The sequence below is a fragment of the Scomber japonicus genome, chromosome 18 (genome assembly GCF_027409825.1).
Source record: "Scomber japonicus isolate fScoJap1 chromosome 18, fScoJap1.pri, whole genome shotgun sequence".
In the NCBI taxonomy this organism is placed as follows: domain Eukaryota; kingdom Metazoa; phylum Chordata; class Actinopteri; order Scombriformes; family Scombridae; genus Scomber; species Scomber japonicus.
In genome coordinates, this window is record NC_070595.1 from 29138406 (window position 1) to 29161169 (window position 22764).

Here is a 22764-nt window from a genome sequence, read left to right on the forward strand (position 1 = left end):
TGCGTCCTCACAGCGACGTAAATAGTCCGTACCATAAAACGAAAGTGTTCAAAACTATGAAAAATGAGGCTGCATTTAAAATATTTTCAGTAAATAAGAGCAACAGCTGCAGATTCATCATAAATTCACAAACAAACACAACAAATAACCGGCGATTGTGCAAATATGCTTCTGTAAGTGAGCAGTATACCAGCCACCTTCGAGAAAAGAAAGATACAGTTCGCGTCGGGATGGACTCGATCTCACCAGAACAAAAGACAACATAACACTACCTGTCTATCATTACGAGCTATGGAGGGTAACATTTTTTTCTGCTTTCCTCACGTATTAGTAAATTTTTATTTTTGGGCTGGTTACCCTTGGCTTGTCTTGAAAATAACCGAACATGTGTATCAGGGTTTTTTTCTTTTTCCTCGGCTACAAACATCTGACTTATGATGTTATTAAGCGTGTTTTGACAGTGTGGTCTGAGTCAGATCGTCACTGTTTGTCATAATGTGTGCAGTGTTGTGGGGGCTGTAATATAGTGGTAAATATGTTTGTAGCCCGGAGGGGGGGGCATGCCATGCCGACTCAGGCACTGTACAACAATAACTAAACTGTAGGCCTATATAAATATTTATTTACCATTTGTCATTTTCACAGCACACGTTAGACACGTCTTCAAAAGTGGTTTCCTGTTCTTCTTTTCCTGGTTTGTGCGCCTCACTGCTGAGCTCTAAATAGAGAGAAGTCACAGTTAAGGAGCACACACATGTTTATCTGAAGTCTGTTTGTTGGATTTAAACCAGAGTCACTAGAAAACACACATGGTTGTAATTAAAGTCATGTAGACGCTACTAAGTTGAGAGGCAGGACTGGGTTTATTATACTGTATGTGTGTGTGTGTGTGTGTCTGCAGTGTTACTGGTTGACCTCTCAGACTCCTGGAGATGAAGAAAGAGGAGGAAGAGGATGACGGAGTCTCTAATATCCAGCTGTGTGTCTATGAAGAGTGACCGGTCTAAAGAGCATCCTCCACTCTTCAGTAATGAACCTGGACCCTCAGACACAAAGTAAGAGACTGTTTCTACTGTAAACTGAGCTGAAGATGATTCAGTGAGATGATTTCATGAAGGTTGTAGTGTAGATATGAAGGAAAGAAATAACGAAGTAGCTTCCATTCAGCTGTAATCTACAACAGTCTCTTAGAGACAGACAGACAGAGTAAACTTAAACTTAAACGTAAACTTAAATAAAATGATATTAGTATATTATTATGTTATTGGCTCCAGTTATTACATTTGCAAAGGTTTTATTGTTTTACCAGGTCAATAACGTAATAACTTATTACGTTATTGTTTCAGTACTTTTATTACGTAATCGGTTGTTAGTACACTAACAGCTGTTATTACGTTATTGGCTTCTACACCATGCTTTGTCCTTTTTGCTTTCACAGAACAGAAAACTCATTTTCAGACAAGAGCCTCATTTTCAGGCGCTGTCGGTTTACCAGCGTTAACAAACCAATCAAAACATGTGAAGACACCAGATTTCATTGAACCCCAGCAAACAAGTGAGTTGTGAAAGCAGAAGACTAACTGGAGATTACTTTAATTGTTGTTTCAGGTTTAACTTTAATTCTCAACATTTATTCAACATGTATTGATGATCCTCTTGAGTTTCTCTGAGACTTCAATGACTGCAGCCAAACTGGGCTTTATGTGAATCAGTCAGATTCAGTAGAAACACAGAAAAACCTTCTATTGACAGAAACACAACTGTTCTCTTGTCTGTTCTCTGATTTTACCAGAGAGCCAAGATGACAGAGGCGGACCTCCTTAAGCTTCTGGAAGATTTAACAGATGAAGATTTTGAGACGTTTGTGTGGTACCTGAAGTATGAAAAGGTGGACGAAATCCCAGCCATCAAAAGGAGCAAGCTGGAGAAAGCAAAGAGGCGAGATGTTGTAGATCTGATGGTGCAGAAATATGGATTTTCTGAAGCTGTGGAGGTGATGAAGACCATTTTAAAGAAGATCAACAGGAATGATCTGGTGAAGAAATTGTCAAACATCAGCTCAGGATCAGGTCAGTCACAGGAAGAGACAAACATGACATCACATCCAGACAGCAGCTCTGTCACAACAGCCTGTGTCTTTTTATTATTTTTATTTTTAATAATGAATTATTAATTAATAATTAATACATTTAATTTATCAGCACTTATATAAATCGACACAAAATGTATCCTCTGCATCTGATTTGACCCATCCTATACACTAGGGGCCTGATTTACTAAGATCCCAAATAATGGGTACTAAATACACAGTGCAAGAGATTGCGCGTTTCGTTTGCGTGCGTTTTGCGGGTGATCTACTAAGAATAACTGCGTAAATGAGAACAGGTGCAACAGGGTGGAGACAGCAGTATTTAAATGAGGGTTTTGTGTCTTAATGGGGAGTTTAGACGAGCAGAAAGCTGCAAGAACAAAATGAAATGTGATCAGGTTCTAGTGGAAGAGGTTAACTAATATATTGAGTTAGAACAAAAACTAGTATTACCAGAAAAACCCACATATGGGAGAGTATTAGTGACAAAGTCAATGCTGTTAGTAAAACCAAGTATATTTCACTCCAAAATTATTAATACAGATGGAAAAACTCCGTCCTGTGTGTTTTCTGTCATTGTGCCTCCGTCTCCTCGTCTCCACAGTAACAGAAGTCATCTGAGCGCAGTGTGCAGCCGGTGAATATCTGCCCTTCAAACCTATTATTTATAGACGCAGTTAGAGTCAGAAAAATTACCTTCAGGTTTGGTAAATCACAATGCGTGTGCTAAATAACATATTTGCATTTTCTCCTCCCTGTATTCTGCACACTGGGGTTGAAATGCCCCATATTACATATTCATTATGGCAAACGTACTAAATGGACAGCGCGTACTATCTTGCACAGTTCAAAGACGCAAACCTCAGTACGCTGGGTTAGTAGATCAGCTTGCACATTTTTTGAGGGTGATGTCAAGTTTGTACACATTTTTACACGCTCAAACCTTTAGTAAATCAGTAGTAAAGACCCTAAGAGTAGTGGGCCACTGCAGAGCAGAACACAGGGTACAACTCCATTTCTTTTAACCAGTGGGACACTGACAGCAGTATTAAAACTAACATACATGTATTTGATGGTGGAGGAAACCAGAGCAGCCAGCAGACACTCCACACAGAAAGGACTTGGGATATTCAGGGTTTGAACACAGGAATTTCTTGCTGTGAGACAATAGTACTAACCACTGAGCCACCGTTTTAAAGAAGATCAGCAGCAATGATCTGGTGAAGGAGTCGTCAAACATCAGCTCAGGAGCCAGTAGTTTTCGGACAGTTGCACATTATTTTAGTTCTTCTCAGCACATTTAACATTAATCAAATAACTGATAGTACATTGAAGAGAGATATAGCCCTTTGAACACACTGCAGGGGCTCAACAGTATTGGGACAAAATACACATGAAGACAGACTAAACGATCACACAACAACATGGACCTAGCTACATGAACCGATGCCCATGGTAAATCTGGCAATATCTCCCTCACTGATGAACAGGCTCTGGCTGCTCTGACTCATATAGTACTGAATGGAGGCTGGGAGGGGGGGGGGGGGCATTGCATTATTGAGAGATTGTGGATGCAACTGGTTGAAAACATCAGGTAGCAGTGAAATAATTCTGATGGTCACGACAGAGGTAATAATTACTGTTATCAGGGTTGTACAAACTTTGACATTCACTATGAATTAAAATTAAATATATTATTTTATTATTTCCCAGGTAGATTTCTCATGGAGAATGCTAATTTCTCTGCTATTTATACACATAATAAAAGACTGTAGATAGTAAAAATTGGAGCAGCCGAATGAAATGGGAGATCATTACATAGAGATTTATTGTATCGTATTATTGTATTTAAAGTCCAATTAAAACTTTAACAAACACAAATGATCCCCTAAAAGTCTAAATAAATTGATTTCCAGCATTTAACATTTTACTGTGTGTTAAATTTAGACACGTTCATGTTGTGAGGAAACGTTCTGACTCAGACACACAGAGCAAAACAGAACAAAAAGTCAGGACTAACACACATCATCTGTCACTAATACTGATAAAATAAGAAAGGGATGTGTTGAGAATAAAGTCAACGTAGAGGAGAAATCTCATCACTGATTTATTATTTGTACACATAGATTTACTGAATCAAGGTTTTCAATATGTATGTGTTAATATCTTTCATGATTACCCACATAACCTGCTTTCTCTAAGTAAACTGATTACATAAGTGCACGTAAAACACTCGCAGTTTGTTAGATGTATATATTTTTATCTCTTTCAGTAGATGGTGATCTGCAGGAGGGTTTATGTATATGTAAGATCAATCTGACGAGGAGATGTCAAAATGTGACTGAAACAAGTGATGAACCAGGAGGTGAAACCTACTTCAATGAGAAATACACTGAGGTCTACATCACAGAGGGAAGGAGTAATGAGCTTAATACTCAACATGAGGTAAGGCAGCTTGAGACAACTTCCAAGATGAAGACCCTCCATGACTCTCCAATCAAATGCCACGACATCTTTAAAGCCTTACCCAACCAAAAGAAACTCATCAGAGTCGTTCTGACAAACGGCGTCGCTGGCATTGGAAAAACCTTCTCAGTTCAGAAGTTCACTCTGGACTGGGCAGTGGGCTCCGAAAACCAAGATATCAGTCTGCTGGTTCTGCTTCCATTCAGGGAGCTGAACTCGATCAAAGATGAGCAGTACAGTCTGATCATGCTGATCCAGGAATGCCATCCAACATTAAAGCTCACAGCAAAGAAGCTCGCTGTCTGTAAAGTTCTGTTCATCTTTGACGGCCTGGATGAAAGCAGACTTTCACTGGATTTCAACAACAGTGAGGTTGTGACTGATGTCACACAGAAGACATCAGTCAGCGTGCTGTTGACAAACCTCATCAAGGGGAAGCTGCTTCCCCGGGCTCTCATCTGGATAACTTCCCGACCTGCAGCAGCCAATCAGATCCCTCCCTCATGTGTGGACAGGGTAACAGAAGTACGAGGCTTCACTGATGCCCAGAAGGAGGAGTACTTCAGGAAGAGATTCAGTGATGAAGAGCAGTCCAGCAAAATCATCTCACACATCAAGACATCCAGGAGCCTCCACATCATGTGTCACATCCCAGTCTTCTGCTGGATCACTGCTACAAGTCTGGAGGAAATGTTGACTACAGACCAGAGAGGAGAGCTGCCCAAGACCCTGACTGATATGTACTCACTCTTCCTACTGATTCAGACAACGAGGAAGAAGAACAAGAATGATGAGGGACATGACACGAGTCCAGAGGAGCTGACGGAGGCCGATGGGAAACTTCTTCTGAAGCTGGGGAGGCTGGCGTTTGAACAACTGGAGAAAGGAAACATCATGTTCTACCAAGAAGACCTGAAGCAGTGTGGTCTTGATGTCAAAGAGGCTGCAGGATTTTGTACACAGATCTTCAAAAGAGAGAAACTCAAGATGAAAGCAGTCTACAGCTTTGTTCATCTGAGTGTTCAGGAGTTTCTGGCTGCAGTCTACATGTACCACTGTTACACCAGCAGGAACACAGAGGTACTGAAGGACTTCCTGGGACAAGACTACAGTGACTCATCTCTGGATCACTTCCTGAAGAGAGCCACAGAGAAATCTCTCCAAAGTAAAAATGGCCACCTGGACCTGTTTGTTCGCTTCCTTCATGGCCTCTCTCTGGAGTCCAACCAGAGTGTCTTAGAAGGTCTGCTGGGTCAGACAGAGAACAGTCCAGAAACCATCCAGAGAGTCACCAACAACCTGAAAGAGATGAACAGCGGTGATATCTCTCCTGACAGAAGCATCAACATCTTCCACTGTCTGATGGAGATTAATGACGGCTCAGTAAATCAGGAGATCCAAGAGTTCCTGAAGTTAGAGAACAGATCAGAGAAGGATATCTCTGAGATCCACTGCTCAGCTCTGGCCTACATGCTGCAGATGTCAGAGGAGGTTCTGGATGAGTTGGACCTGGAGAAGTACAACACATCACTGGAGGGACGACGGAGACTGATCCCAGCTGTGAGGAACTGCAGAAAGGCTCGGTAATGAACACATTTCTTTTTTTTATTTCTAGTAATTGTTGGATTTTACAGTTTTTTCTTCAATTTTTCTTCCTTTGGGTGTTGGAGGCATCATTAAAACCTGGTAAAACAGATGATGGACTTGAGAGGTTGTGGTTGAAATTTTAGCAGCATTGTATCACAACATATAACAGTATTTTACAGTGCCAACATCTTCGGGATAATCATCCATCTTTGTATGCCCAAATCAAGGTTAAAAACTAAATTAGTTAAATGTACTAAACTGGCCCAAAACTGTTTAATTGTTCCTCCGGAGCATTCATGTGTATTGAACAATATCACTAAACCCGAACGTACTTGTATAAATAAATATTAATTAACCAGTTCAACAGTATATCACAATCAGTTGTAGGGCCTACAATTTAAACTAACTGGATACAGTTAGTTTAAACATGGAGAACATCCCGTTTATTCTCCTGGCTTCTGCTTCTCCTGTGTATCTTTTCAGGCAGGCAGCCAGAGCTGTGAACCTTTGCTTAGAAGTCCCTCAGGTAGTGCCTCAGGTACAGACAGCTTGTTGTATTTCCTGGGTATCCTTTTCTTCCTCACACCTCTCTGTAGCTCTGAGAGTTCACTAACTCTCCGTGTTGCCTTGATCTTGGCCTCCAGCCTACATCTCCATGGGGGATAGTGGTCGACGTGTTCATGTTGTAGCCAAGCATCTCCAGGATCACTGTAACTGTGCTGTGTGATTGGTCTAAATAATGGTCCTAGTTGTAATAGTATGTAGTGCTGCATTCACATCTTCCAGCAGATTTTCAGAGGGTACTCATTCACTTAGGCGTGGTAATCGTTTATAGTATCCAGTTTAATCATTATTCTCAATCTCAAGTCAGTCGCCCTTGCATTAAGGGTCTCTGTGTTGTAGTTTCTTGGGGCTTGGTACCCAATCTCCATAGTATGCCCGTTGTAGCTCACCAATCTCTAGTTGTGATAGCAGTTGCTGTTTGCAGATGTTGGAACACTGGGCTAGTAGTTCCATTCCATTCAGTGGTTCATTCCAGCAGTGGACCTTGGCTGCATGATATTCTCTGTCTCTCCCTTCTTGTTTCCTGTTTATCTCTCAACTGTTGCTTTTCATTAAAGGAATGAAACATTTTTTTTTAACTCCAAACTATTTAGTAATCAAAAACACAAAGTAAATATAAAGTGTCCTCTTTCCTGATAACATATGTTGTAATATATGTGTCATTACAGACTTTCTCACTGTTATCTCAAAAAGACTCACTATGAAGTTGTGGCCTCAGCTCTGAAGACCAACCCCCATTTGACAGAACTGGACCTGAGCTACAACGTCCTGTCTGATTCAATAATGAAACTTCTGTGTGCTGGACTGGAGAGTCCAAACTGTAAACTGGAGTCTCTGAGGTCAGTTCACTGACTGTAGCTTTGGTAGTTTTGTTTCTATACATAGTGATGTTGAACTACACATTAAAAACTGGAACACATCCAAGTAGATTATAAATGGGTTTTAATCTACATCATTTGTTCTTTATTCAGATTGTGTGGCTGCAGTTTAAAAAAGACCAGCTGTGATTTTCTGGCCTCAGCTCTGAAGTCCAACCCCTCCCATCTAAGAGAGCTAGATCTGAGTAACAACAAGCTGCAGGATTCAGACGTGAAGCTGCTGTGTGATCTTAAAGAGAATTCAGACTGTCGTCTGGAGACTCTGAGGTCAGTTCATTGACTGTCTGTTACTATTGTTGATCTTCTGTTGACTTGTCCTGCGTTGTCAGCCTGGGTGTTAGCGGGTCTGTGCTGACAGCATTCCTGGCAGCAGGTCTACGTTCAGTGGTGGTTGTCACTAACATTTGTGGTAGATGATGCCATTGTTTTTTTGTTTTGTTTTGTTTTTTGGCATCACTGTATGCTGACTACCACATGACAGAGAAATGAATAATGTTGAAGAAAGTTAGTTTTTTCTAATCTTTCAGTTAAAATGGGTGAATTTTATGATACAGTACCACCATACTTCAACGGTGATGGCATGCATGCCAGTATCTTTATTAAAGTGGATTAGTAATGAATAACCCTCTTGCATGAATCATACATACATAATGGACACATTAATGGACACATTTTATGCATGATTACAGTGGCAGGGAAGTGCAAAGCAACATTACAAGGTGTGAAACACTTTTATAAAACTTTTTTACACATCATACAACAAAATTACATGAGCAAAACACAGAAAGGGCACGTACAAAAGAAAGTGATTAATTCTGTTGGGACCAGAGCAAAAGACAAAATATCACAGCCACCTGTCTATCAGTATAAGTAACAGAAGGTTGCAGTTTTTTCTGCTTTCCTCACATATCAGTAAATTACATGAGCATCCAGATAACATCATGTTTTGCGCTGACCTTAAACAACTGGTTATCCTGGGCTTGCTTTGAAAATAATGAGTTTGAGTCCATCCTGATGCAAACTCTTAAAGACAATTTTTATACTTTCTTTTTTTTGTAGGTGGCCGGTATGTAGTGCTCACATATAGAATCATATTTGCTGCATTTAATATTAACTGCCGCTTAAAAATCACTGGTAGTATGTTGTGTATGTATGTGAATTTGTTATTAATCTGCTAATGGAGGTGCAGCACAGCTCCAGCTGTTTGGTTAGGAAACCAGTTGGGACATAACACCAGCTTCGTTGTGTTCACTTTTAAGGGTACTCAAGCTGATGTTTACACCAGTTACACTTCATGTCCACGATTATAGTGTACAAGTGGCCCTCATTAAAATATTGTAGGCAATGATGCAGCATATCCTTCTGTCTGGTCCATGTCCTTTAAATGCTGTAGAGATCGTCCACATGAAAAGCAAAGTAAAGTGGTTCATACATTGTCCACACAACGACAAAACATCACCATAAACTCCACAGAAAACAAAACGAATTGGCCGTTCACAGCAGCAATCACTCTATTTCCGTGAAGATTGTCATCTTCTACAAGTGTTTCGCATCTTCTTAATTTGTTTTTTAAAATGTCAATTTGTTTTGTCCTTGGTAAAAGTGTTTTGATGTCATTGTGTTTCATGTGTTTTCATGTAATTGTGTCATATGATATGTAAAAATACATTTGTCTCAAGCTTTCTAACAGTATTTCACACTTTGTAATGTTTGCAATTCCTGGCCACTGTACATAATCTATGATAACAAGAATGCTGAAAATAGAAATTCACTGCAAAAAAAAAGGATTTTGTCAGTATTTTAGAGACCCCCCCAAATTTTCGCAAATCATGTTTAACAGGGGAGCCTAACCTCATGTCTAGGGAGAGCCGAGCTCCCCATGGCTCCCCTGTAGTTCAAACCCTGGTTATAAAAGATGACTGATTCTTACAGAAACTGTAGAAAATTTAGTTATTAAATGTTTATTTAAATGTAATTTTTGGTAAAGAGTCACATCTGTATAAAGAAGATCTGCTTAAATAATATCTGTTTGAAAATGATCAAGTTTACTTGTTTAAGGAGAAATGTTTCTTTATGTTATAAGAGAGAGCAATGCAGGTAAAGTATTTTTATGACTCAGTGTTGACATGAATATGTGTCTGGATGTTGTGGTGACATTTGCATGATGTCTGTAGAAGGCTGACATTATGATGATCCACAATAACACAATGACAAAGTCACTCTGCTGATTTTAGAGAAAAGTTCATTGATGATGACATAGTAATGCTGAACTACACATTTAAAACCTGAACACATCTGATTGGATTATAAATGGATTTGAATCTACATAATTTATTCTTTATTCAGATTGGATGACTGCAGTTCATCAGAGACCAGCTGTACTTCTCTGGCCTCAGCTCTAAAGGACAACCCCTCCCATTTGAGAGAGCTGGATCTGAGATACAACAAGCTGCAGGATTCAGATGTGGAGCAGCTGTGTGATCTTCTGAAGAGTCCTGACTGTAGACTGGAGAGACTGGGGTCAGTCGGACTGACTGTTACTATTGTTGATTTTAATGTTTAACAACAGACCCCAATTTATGTTATTTACATCTATTCATTTTTTTTGGTAAAGAGACAAATCTGTATACAGAAGATCTTCTCAACTAATACATGTTTAAAACTAATCGAGTTTACTTCATGAATAATGTCTGATTGTTGATATTGATCCTACAGAACACACACACACAGTTTAATGTCGGTGTTTAAAGTATTTTTATGACTCAGTGTTGACATGAATATGAGTCTGAATGTTGTGGTTACATTTGGAGAAGGCTGACATTATGATGATTCACAATAACACAATGACAAAGTCACACTGCTGATTTTAGAGAAAAACTCATTGATGAGGACATAGTAATGTTGAACTACACTTTTAAAACCTGAACACATCTGATTGGACTATAAATGGATTTTAACCTACATTATTTACTCTTTATTCAGATTGTGGCGCTGCAGTTTGTCAGAGATCAGCTGTACTTCTCTGGCCTCAGCTCTGAAGGCCAACCCCTCCCATCTGAGACATCTGGATCTCGGTAAAAACAAGCTGCAGGATTCAGACGTGGAGCTGTTGTCTGATCTTCTGAAGAGTCCAGACTGTAGACTGAAGGATCTGAGGTCAGTTCACAAACTGTCTGTTACTATTGTTGATCTTAATGTTTAATAACTGAACCTAATTTGTGTACATACATAACTTACATCCATGAAGTACATTTTTCTATATTTTCAGTAATCAACTGTACAGTTTAGTCTAGTTAGTTAGTTAGTCTAGTTTAGTTATAAAAGATGACTGATTATATTTTTGCTCATGGTATTTGTATTAGTTTTTAGGTTATGCAAAATACAATTTGAAATACAGTTTAATATGGTCCAACAGACTCCCATCCCACAAAGAACCTCACGCCATTGCATCATCCCAAATGTACAACCTGACACATCACATTAAGTATGATAAACAATTCATAGGAGAGACAAAAACGCAAATTAATTCAGAAAATAAAACAAATAATGATTATAAGAGAAAAAATGGAGGAGGAGGGTAAATCTATGCATTTTAAAATGTGTGAAGTGCCCACCTTTTCTAACTGATCCAGAACTGGTTGCCAGATGGTGTAAAATTTAAGAGCACAGCATAATTTTTTCCCGGGTCAGATGATACATAAGATCTCTAATCCATAGATTGAAAATTGGAGGGGATCTTTCTTTCCATTTCAGCAATACAAGTCTCCTGGGCACGAGTGTAGCAACGGTTACGTTTTTGCTACGTTTGTTGAGACAGCGATCCTGCGATACCATGCCAAATTGAGACATGGGGTTCTATGAATGTTCCTAGCATGTCGGAAAATAATTGAAATATAGCTCGCCAAAAGTCAATTAATTTTGGGCAGAGCCAAAACATATGTGATAAAGTGGCTGGTGTTGTTCCACAGCTGCATCCTCTCTTACAGTGCGTAAGTAATCTTTAAGACCCACTACTAGTCTGTCTCTCATAAGTTCGTCATGCTCCATACTCACAGTTCTCTGCTAGTGCATACAATGCTATGATGAAGGAAAGCTGCTGCACTCTCTTATTGAACTTAACCCGCTCATAGATCACATTTCTTTTTAGGAATGAAACGTGTTGAATCCTTTTCTTACTGCATCATATTGTTATTGTCGATTGTATCGTTAGCTCGAGCCCTCATAGCATATTGTCAGCCTCACGAACCCTATCAGCATGTCCGCTTGATTAGCAGCAGAGGAGTTGTTCATGTTACTTGCCAGTCAAAAGAGTTCAAAACGCCTCATCCTCTTCTCCCACACCTGTGGTTTTGCGAAGTCAAAGGGTTCTGGGGGCTTAATGTTGAAAGTGTCGGGGGGGGGGGGTATATGGAGCTTCCAGTACAACAAATTAGATTCTAAACTGTGGTTATCAGCAATAACAAGTGATGTTGTTTACACTTGTCTCTCCAAAACAATCCATACCTTACTTTATTCCACTTTCACCATAAACAGTGTTCATGTATAAAGTTAATTTACTCACCAGACGAAGGTCATGGAGAAAAGAAAAAGAAAAGGCTGGGAATTTTAGAGAAAAGCTCATTGATGAGAACATAGTAATGCTGAACTACACATTTAAAACTTGAACACATCTGATTGGATTATAAATGGATTTTAATCTACATCATTTATTCTTTATTCAGATTGCATCGCTGCGGTTTGTCAGAGACCAGTTGTGCTTCTCTGATCTCAGCTCTGAAGTACAACCCCTCCCATCTGAGAGTGCTGCATCTGAACTACAACAAGCTGCAGGATTCAGACGTGGAGCTGCTGTCTGCTCTTCTGAAGAATCCAGACTGCAGACTGGAGGCTCTGAGGTCAGTTCACTGACTGTCTGTTACTATAGTTGGTTTTAATGTTTAACAACTGAACTTACATCCATGAAGTACATTTTTTTCTATATTATCAGTATTTTACTGTTCAGTTTAGTGGCACAACCAAGTGCTGACTTGAGACTGGAGATCCTGAGGTCAGACATTAATATGATGTGACAGTTGTGGTGACACTAACCTGTAGACATAACGCTGATATTATGCTGATCAACACTGAATATCTTCATGATAAAGTCTACCTTCTTCTGGTGATTTAGTCCATTGAAAAATCCTACATTGGATTATTCACTCTAAACCTCTGAAACTGTTTTTTTCTGACATAGACACCTTTATTTAGCATTAGACAGACAGGGCGGTGTGACATACAGCAAAGGACCTCCGGCCAGGATTCGAACCGGGGACGGCTGCATATGTGGCATGCGCTCTAACCACTCCACCACTGCCTTTGTCTTTTATGTTTGACAGTTTCTTCTAAACTTCGAATTAATTGCGATTCTAATTTGAATGATCAGTAATTAATTCTTGAAATCCCGAGATGGATCTTTGCACTGCGCCTTTACTCAGTAAATAAGTGTATATGTGCACTGTGTTGTGTGTCCGCAGTGTTTAGAGCAGCATGATGTGTAAAATATCTACTTTGTGGAAATTAAGTTATTACACAAAAATTGTATTTTAAATTTAAAAGTAACATAGATGCTAGCTGCTATATTAATCATCTTGAGTCATAACTGTCCTGTAAACTGTGATGTGAATAGTTTCAGTCTGTGAACTCGCTGCAGTTTACGGGACTGTGGTGACTCTGGATGATCCTGTCGCGACTTGTGAATGATTTTCCACTACACCAACCTCGCAAGATAACTTGTCAAATTCTTGTAGTTATCTTACCATGACATTTAAAACTGTGGTTAATAGTAAAACCAGTTAATCCTGACATCCCTACCCACAAGTGCTGTACAGTAGGTCATTTATGTTTCTTGCTCATCTATTTTGTACTTGAAGGTCTAAAAATGTACATTAATGTACATTTTTTTGTATTTTAGTATTTTTACTTGTTTTTGGCTGCACAACATGAGTTAGTATAGATGGAGTCAGTGGAGCTGCAGAGTTTAAGAGGTGAAGTCACTACATCTTTATGGAAGTAGCAGCATGTTGTCATTAGTATTAATGAGACCCCCTTTTCACTGTTTGTATTTGACAGTTTTTAACCTGCATCCTGTTCATGGAGTTTCCATTTTCTAAACTTCTTCAGCTCTGAACAGATTATGAAACATTGAATGATTTTAAGCATAAACTTTGTCTTTTAAAGTGACATCTTTTATTCTTTATTCAGATTGATTGGCTGCAGTTTGTCGAAGATCAGCTGTGATTATCTGGCTGCAGCTCTGAAGTGCAACCCCTCCCATCTGAGAGAGCTGAATCTGATTAACAACAACCTGAATCATTCAGACGTGAAGCTGCTGTCTGATCTTAAGAAGACTCCATGCTGCACACTGGAGTTTCTGAGGTCAGTAGAGAGTTGGAGTCAGTCTGTGCTGGTTTCAGCAGTTTTGTATTAAACAGTCAGTATGAAAGCAAAGATCCAGTATTTCCTGGTGAACCTCCACTCCAACCCTCAGTGCTGCTTTCCTCAGTGAAGTCAGTAACTGGATGTTCAGTACACAGCTGTTCCACTTCTGGTCTGAACAGGACTGAAGTCCCTGCTGCTCTTTATACTGGATGTGCTGCATCACTGACTGACAGCTGATGAAGTGAGTCTCACTAAACACTCATTTATCTCCTCTGTTCTTTCTTCTTCTCTCATCAGCTGGTGATGATCTCTGTCAGAGTGAACATCCAGGAGTGCTGAGAGAGGATCAGCTGGATCCTGGTGATCCATCTGGAGTCTGGATCTGGATTTTATCGTCTTCACTTAAGTCTCTTAACTGACTACAAACTGAACAGTTCTCTCTATTTTGCTGAAGTCAGCACTTAACAGATTTGTTCTACATAAGCTGTTTGATGTAAATAAAGACAAAATCAGGTGTTATAAGTCAGAGTGTGAGCCTGGGCTCATATTTATCAAGCGTCTCAGAATCACACTGAGAGTTAACGAGGACTAAAACTAATGAATGAAGCAGAAGAGAATTGACTGTGACTTTCAGCCGGAGAAGGATTACTGCTGGGAGAGAGTGAGACATCGCTGTTTTACCACAGTCAGAGCAGCAAAGTAGAAATAATGATGATGTGTTGTAGTTTTCTCACAGTCTCAGCTGTAAATATTAAACAGTGGTAATTTGGTATATTATGTGCATAGACAGGTAACCAGACACATAACCTTGGTAAGTAACCTTGGCTTCATAGTAACCTATGAAGCCAAAATTCATTATAAGATGATATTTACAAACTGTAAAGAAAGCCTGAGAAACAAATGCATCCGAGATGTTCATTAAGATAACAGGTGATTTGACTGAGCTGATGAAATTGTCTTGGTTCGGCCACATGGTTTCACAGCCTGTAATAATGCTGCATCTTGTACATATTGTACAGACACATGTTGTAAACCGTCTCCATGAAGAACATCTTCTCTTCCACTGTTCAGTTCCTCTTTCAGCTACACCTCAAGTTAACTTCTGTCCTCTACATGAATGTAAAAACACTGTAACAATATAAACAGATATATTCAGCTGCATCCTCCTCTCTAATATCAGGCTGTAGCTCTGCTGTTATTTGAAGCAGCCAAAATAATAAATAAGCCTATAACATATTTGAGCTGTTGTAATGAAGCTGAATCCTTCATTATGCAGCTGACATGATCATTGGCTGATTTTGTGATTTTGGGCCTCGAGACAAATTCAGTCATGGGTTCTCCTTTACACTTTTTTTCACCCTTTCTCTAACTGAGAGTGTTGGTGGTGGAAGACAAAACGTAGTTCAACAATAACATTTGCCTGATTGCCAGAAGCAACTAAAACACCGTGTCAGGTTAATAAATCTAGCAACTCACTTTCCTGATCAGGCAGTGGTTAAAAAATAAAGTACATCATACAGCATAGCCCCCTCCCCTCACACACATCGAAGAATATTGAGTAAGCTAGTAGTTTGATGTGTGAAACAAACATCCATCAGGATCATGTGACCTCTGTCAAATAGAGGAATCAGTGGAGCCGATAATGTTTCACTGCCATAAATACTCTGGAGAACTAAAAACCATTAAAAAGAGAGAAATCAGGAAGCTTGAATGTAAAGAATGTCTTTACCATCAGGTTAGGGAGTCTAATCCATTATCTTAATGAAACTGGGCTGATTAAAGAATTTAGTGTTGAGTGAAATATGGACAATGGATCAAACCATTTAATATGTAAGAATGTTTGGTGCTTCACATTAATGACTCTGTGTCCTTGTTCTGGTTCATTTACTTCAATAAAGATTAAACATAACTATTCATTTTAGTCTCTGTTGTTATTTGATAATCACTAATAACTCAAACAATTTGCATATAGAAAAGTAAAAAGTGCAAATACAAGCCATTCGCACATGCACTGGAACATTTAAGACATTCCCAGTATTTGCACTGCAGGTAGAAGAAGAAGCAAGATCATGCTGGCATATTGGTTCAGTTTGGAATTACATAGGTCATCACATCCAGCAAAAACCATCCAATGGGAATATTGGGAACACAGGAAAGTTAAATTAAGAAGTTTTGAGTGGCTAGGCAGTGGAAAACCAAGAGCTAGGGTTTTGGAGTTAACAGTTACACAATTACTGGAAAAAACCTAAAACAATCTGGCATGGACAACAATAGCCGAATAAAGTATTCATTTTTACAGATGGTTCAAAAGACCCAGGAACAGGACGCACAGGAACAGCAGTTTTTATCCCAAAATAAATGAAATATGAAATAGCCATCAAGAAGAGGACAATAGATTATCTATTAGTGTATACAGTAGAAATTATGGGGATAGTATTGGCATTACAGTGGGTGGAAGATAACAGTCAACACAATTACACTTACAAGTATTCAATCAGGGAATTCATCCAGGAAAGATCTTTTACTGGAAATATTTGATCAACTATAGATTACCTAACAAAGGTGTGGGTATTTCTTTCCTCTGGTTTCTTCCCATACAGGAGTTGAAGGAAATCAAGCAGAAGACATATTAGCCAAACAATCAAAAATCAAACACAATACATATAGAAATACAGCTAAGCATGGACGAGGTCAAATCTATTCTCAGAAAACACATGCATAGACCCTGGCAGGAATATTGGGATCGTAAAGATCCAGAAAGACTTCTTTATAATATACAAACACAAGTCAGAAATAGTAAAATATGCTGCAGGAACTGGAGTGAAGAAATGATCATAACTTGACTCAAGATAGGACACACAGGACTCAAATATGAAATAAAATAGGGAAAAATCCTTGGTACTTGTTCACCATGCACTCAACCAGAAACAGTTCAACATGTGTGTAATAAGTACAGCCAGGAACTTCAGGAGTTGAAGTGCTGGACAAAGAAAAACTGGACTTGACATTAGGGAATCTGTTAGGGAATATATCACAGAAAGGGTTGGGTGTTTTAATTAAATATTTAAAGGACATGGGTATAGGAAATATACAGTATATAGCGCAATTACGTTCCACCCTCCAGTTCAATAGGTGGCGGTAAATGCACCTTTAAGCTTGTTGCCAACCGCCCAAAAAGTTTATTATTATTAGAAGGAGACGTAAATGCCATTTTACAGTCAGTAGTGTAAAAGGAGGGAAACGGCAACTTTGAGACAGGTGAGTGTTAACATCAGGACTGCATATAATGATTACTGTCATTATTGATCAGTTTCATTGTCTTGTTGATTAAACTGTCTCAAAAGAAGATGAAATCACACAGTTTGGCGTCTTCAAAAGTACTTTACTGTTATCCTTTTCCTGGTTTCTGCGTCCTCACAGCGACGTAAAAAGTCCGTACCATAAAACGAAGGTGTTCAAAACAGGTGCGATTACTATGAAAAATGAGGCTGCATTTCAAATATTTTCAATAAATAAGAGCAACAGCTGCAGATTCATCATAAATTCACAGACAAACACAACAAATAACCGGCGATTGTGCAAATATGCTTCTATAAGTGAGCAGTATACCAGCCACCTTCGAGAAAAGAAAGATACAGTTCGCGTCGGGATGGACTCGATCTCACCAGAACAAAAGACAACATAACACTACCTGTCTATCATTACGAGCTATGGAGGGTAACATTTTTTTCTGCTTTCCTCACGTATTAGTAAATTAAGTTCCCATCCAGGTAACATTTTATTTTTGGGCTGACGTAAAACAACTGGTTACCCTTGGCTTGCCTTGAAAATAACCTAACATATGTATCAGGGTTTTTTTCTTTTTCCTCGGCTACAAACATCTGACTTATGATGTTATTAAGCGTGTTTTGACAGTATGGTCTGAGTCAGATCGTCACTGTTTGTCATAATGTGTGCAGTGTTGTGGGGGCTGTAATATAGTGGTAAATATGTTTGTAGCCCGGGGGGGGGGGGGGGGGGGGGGGGCATGCCATGCCGACTCAGGCACTGTACAACAATAACTAAACTGTAGGCCTATATAAATATTTATTTACCATTTGTCATTTTCACAGCACACGTTAGGCAAGTCTTCAAAAGTGGTTTCCTGTTGTTCTTTTCCTGGTTTGTGCGTTTCACTGCTGAGCTCTAAATAGAGAGAAGTCACAGTTAAGGAGCACACACATGTTTATCTGAAGTTTGTTTGTTGGATTTAAACCAGAGTCACTAGAAAACACACATGGTTGTAATTAAAGTCATGTAGACGCTACTAAGTTGAGAGGCAGGACTGGGTTTATTATACTGTGTATGTGTGTGTGTCTGCAGTGTTACTGGTTTACCTCTCAGACTCCAGAAGATGACGGAAGAAGATGAAGAGGAGGATGGAGTCTGTAATATCCAGCTGTGTGTCTATGAAGAGTGACCAGTCTAAAGAGCATCCTCTAATCTTCAGTAATGAACCTGGACCCTCAGACACAAAGTAAGAGACTGTTTCTACTGTAAACTGAGCTGAAGATGATTCAGTGAGATGATTTCATGAAGGTTGTAGTGTAGATATGAAGGAAAGAAATAATGAAGTAGCTTCCATTCAGCTGTAATCTACAACAGTCTCTTAGAGACAGACAGACAGAGAGGGAGTGTCTGATAAATGAAACTTAAATAAAATGATATTAGTATATTATTATGTTATTGGCTCCAGTTATTACATTTGCAAAGGTTTTATTGTTTTATCAGGTCAATAACGTAATAACTTATTACGTTATTGTTTCAGTACTTTTATTACGTAATCGGCCGTTATTACACTAACGGCTGTTATTACGTTAATGGCTTCTACACTGTGCTTTGTTCTTTTTGCTTTCACAGAACAGAAACCTCATTTACCAGCGTTAACAAACCAATCAAAACATGTGAAGACACCAGATTTCACTGAACCCCAGCAAACAGGTGAGTTGTGAAAGCAGAAGACTAACTGGAGATTACTTTAATTGTTGTTTCAGGTTTAACTTTAATTCTCAACATTTATTCAACATGTATTGATGATCCTCTTGAGTTTCTCTGACACTTCAATGACTGCAGCCAAACTGGGCTTTATGTGAAATCAGTCAGATTCAGTAGAAAAAAGAGCAAAACTTTCTATTGACAGAAACACAACTGTTCTCTTATCAGTTCTCTGATTTTACCAGAGAGCCAAGATGACAGAGGCGGACCTCCTTAAACTTCTGGAAGATTTAACAGATGAAGATTTTGAGACGTTTGTGTGGTACCTGAAGTATGAAAAGGTGGACGACATCCCACCCATCAAAAGGAGCAAGCTGGAGGAGACAAAGAGGCGAGATGTTGTAGATCTGATGGTGCAGAAATATGAATTTTCTGGAGCTGTGGAGGTGATGAAGACCATTTTAAAGAAGATCAACAGGAATGATCTGGTGAAGAAATTGTCAAACATCAGCTCAGGATCAGAAGGTCAGTCACAGGAAGAGACAAACATGACATCACATCCAGACTGCAGCTCTGTCACAACAGCCTGTCTTTTAATTATTTTTATTTTTAATAATTTTATATTAAGATTAATATTTTTTTATTGTCATTTATCAGCACTTATATAAATTGACACAAAATGTATCCTCTGCATCTGATTTGACCCATCCTATACACTATGGGCCTGATTTACTAAGATCCCAAATAGTGGGTACTAAATAGCGTGCACTGTGCAAGAGATTGCGCGTTTCGTTTGCATGTGTTTTGCGGGTGATCTACTAAGAATAACTGCGTAAATGAAAACAGGTGCAACAGGGTGCAGACAGCAGTATTTAAATGAGGGTTTGTGTCTCAATGGAGAGTTTGGACGGGGGGGGGGCATTGCATTATTGAGAGATTGTGGGTGCACCTGGTTGAAAACATGAATGAACTCTTGTCAGGTAGCAGTGAAATAATTCTGATGGTCACGACAGAGATAATAATTACTGTTATCAGGGTTGTACAAACTTTGACATTCACTATGAATTAAAATTATATATATTATTTTGTTATTTCATCTCATGGAGAATGCTAATTTCTCTGCTATTTATACACAATTTATACACATAATAAAAGACTGTAGATAGTAAAAATTGGAGCAGCTGAATGAAATGGGAGATCATTACATAGAGATTTATTGTATTGTATTATTGTATTTAAAGTCCAATTAAAACTTTAACAAACACAAATGATCCCCTAAAAGTCTAAATAAATTGATTTCCAGCATTTAACATTTTACTGTGTGTTAAATTCAGACACGTTCATGTTGTAAGGAAACGCTCTGACTCAGACACACAGAGCAAAACAGAACAAAAAGTCAGGACTAACACACATCATCTGTCACTAATACTGATAAAATAAGAAAGGGATGTGTTGAGAATAAAGTCAATGTAGAGGAGAAATCTCATCACTGATTTATTATTTGTACACATAGATTTACTGAATCAAGGTCTTTAATATGTATGTGTTAATATCTTTCATGATTACCCACATAACCTGCTTTCTCTGAGTAAACTGATTACATAAGTGCATGTAAAACACTCGCAGTTTGTTAGATGTATATTTTTTATCTCTTTCAGTAGATGGTGATCTGCAGGAGGGTTTATGTATATGTAAGATCAATCTGACGAGGAGATGTCAAAATGTGACTGAAACAAGTGATGAACCAGGAGGTGAAACACACTTCAACGATATCTTCACTGAGGTCTACATCACAGAGGGAAGGAGTAATGAGCTTAATACTCAACATGAGGTGTGGCAGCTTGAGACAGCTTCCAAGATGAAGACCCTCCATGACACTCCAATCAAGTGCCACGACATCTTTAAAGCCTTACCCAACCAAAAGAAATACATCATCAGAGTTGTTCTGACAAACGGCGTCGCTGGCGTTGGAAAAACCTTCTCAGTGCAGAAGTTCACTCTGGACTGGGCAGTGGGCTCCGAAAACCAACATATCAGTCTGCTGATCCTGCTTCCATTCAGAGAGCTGAACTCGATCAAAGATGAGCAGTACAATCTGATCATGCTGATCCAGGAATGCCATCCAACATTACAGCTCACAGCAGAGAAGCTCGCTCTCTGTAAAGTTCTGTTCATCTTTGACGGCCTGGATGAAAGCAGACTTTCACTGGATTTCGACACCAGGAAAGTCGTGACTGATGTAACACAGAAGACATCAGTAAGTGTGCTGTTGACGAACCTCATCCAGGGGAACCTGCTTCCCTTGGCTCTTATCTGGATAACTTCCCGACCTGCAGCAGCCAATCAGATCCCTCCCTCTTTTGTGGACAGGGTAACAGAAGTACGAGGCTTCACTGATGACCAGAAGGAGGAGTACTTCAGGAAGAGATTCAGTGATGAAGAGCAGTCCAGTAAAATCATCTCACACATCAAGACATCCAGGAGCCTCCACATCATGTGTCACATCCCAGTCTTCTGCTGGATCACTGCTACAAGTCTGGAGGAAATGTTGACTTCAGACCAGAGAGAAGAGCTGCCCAAGACCCTGACTGATATGTACTCACTCTTCCTACTGATTCAGACAATGAGGAAGAAGAACAAGAATGATGAGGGACATGACACAAGTCCAGAGGAGTTGACGGAGGCTGACAGCGAAGTTCTTCTGAAGCTGGGGAGGTTGGCGTTTGAACAACTGATGAAAGGAAACATCATGTTCTACCAAGAAGACCTGAAGCAGTGTGGTCTTGATGTCACAGAGGCTGCAGTGTTATCAGGATTTTGTACACAGATCTTCAAAAGAGAGAAACTCAAGAAGAAAGCAGTCTACAGCTTTGTTCATCTGAGCGTTCAGGAGTTTCTGGCTGCAGTCTACATGTACCACTGTTACACCAACAGGAAGACAAAGGTACTGAAGGACTTCCTGGGAGAAGACTACAGTGACTCAACTCTGGATGACTTCCTGAACAGAGCCGTGGAGAAATCTCTCCAAAGTAAAAATGGCCACCTGGACCTGTTTGTCCGCTTCCTTCATGGCCTCTCTCTGGAGTCCAACCAGAGTGTCTTAGAAGGCCTGCTGGGTCAGACAGAGAACAGTCCAGAAACCATCCAGATAGTCATCAACAACCTGAAAAAGATGAACAATGAGCTTATCTCTCCTGACAGAAGCATCAACATCTTCCACTGTCTGATGGAGATGAACGACGGCTCAGTACATCAGGAGATCCAAGAGTTCCTGAAGTCAGAGAGCAGATCAGAGAAGGAACTCTCTGTGATCCACTGCTCAGCTCTGGCCTACATGCTGCAGATGTCAGAGGAGGTTCTGGATGAGTTGGACCTGGAGAAGTACAACACATCACGGGAGGGACGACGGAGACTGATCCCAGCTGTGAGGAACTGCAGAAAGGCTCGGTAAGTCCAGATGTGATTAACATTATAAATCAGTTTAGATTAGTAGTTAAGTTCTTTAAGTATAAATAATGTATTGGGTCATTTATTGACAATGTTGAATTTCTTTAAATTCAATTAAATACTATGGTCTTGGCCTGCTCTATGTGAAAAGTACATCGAGGTAACTTTTGTTATGATATGGTGCTGAATAAATAAAACTGGATTATAACATTTTTGTTATTGTTAATATAATGCTCTACTTGTTTATAGCTGAAATAACATCAGTTATATTTAGTTACAGATGTTCTTAGACTGTTTTAAATGTTGTGAGTGTAAATAATTTTGAGTTTTCAGTTGGTTGTG

The 22764-nt window shown here is 39.3% G+C and overlaps 2 protein-coding genes across 2 annotated transcripts in view; both read left to right on the forward strand.

The window, feature by feature from the left end:
- LOC128378574 (NACHT, LRR and PYD domains-containing protein 14-like) overlaps positions 1–22764 on the forward strand; it is a 51385-nt gene that overhangs the window by 20444 nt on the left and 8177 nt on the right. Inside the window, exons 2-5 of the mRNA XM_053338140.1 lie at positions 18364–18517; positions 18901–18981; positions 19221–19500; positions 20634–22422. Of these exons, the coding sequence (XP_053194115.1) occupies positions 19230–19500; positions 20634–22422 (2060 nt within the window). The 5' untranslated portion in view covers positions 18364–18517; positions 18901–18981; positions 19221–19229. The remainder of the gene's footprint in view (positions 1–18363; positions 18518–18900; positions 18982–19220; positions 19501–20633; positions 22423–22764) is intronic.
- On the forward strand, positions 905–14128 carry LOC128379370 (NACHT, LRR and PYD domains-containing protein 12-like). Its single transcript, XM_053338987.1, has 9 exons — positions 905–1055; positions 1793–2069; positions 4362–6138; positions 7678–7851; positions 9931–10104; positions 10567–10740; positions 12306–12479; positions 13825–14002; positions 14111–14128. Exons 2-9 carry the CDS (start codon positions 1802–1804, stop codon positions 14126–14128), a joined length of 2937 nt encoding a protein of 978 aa, XP_053194962.1. The 5' UTR covers positions 905–1055; positions 1793–1801.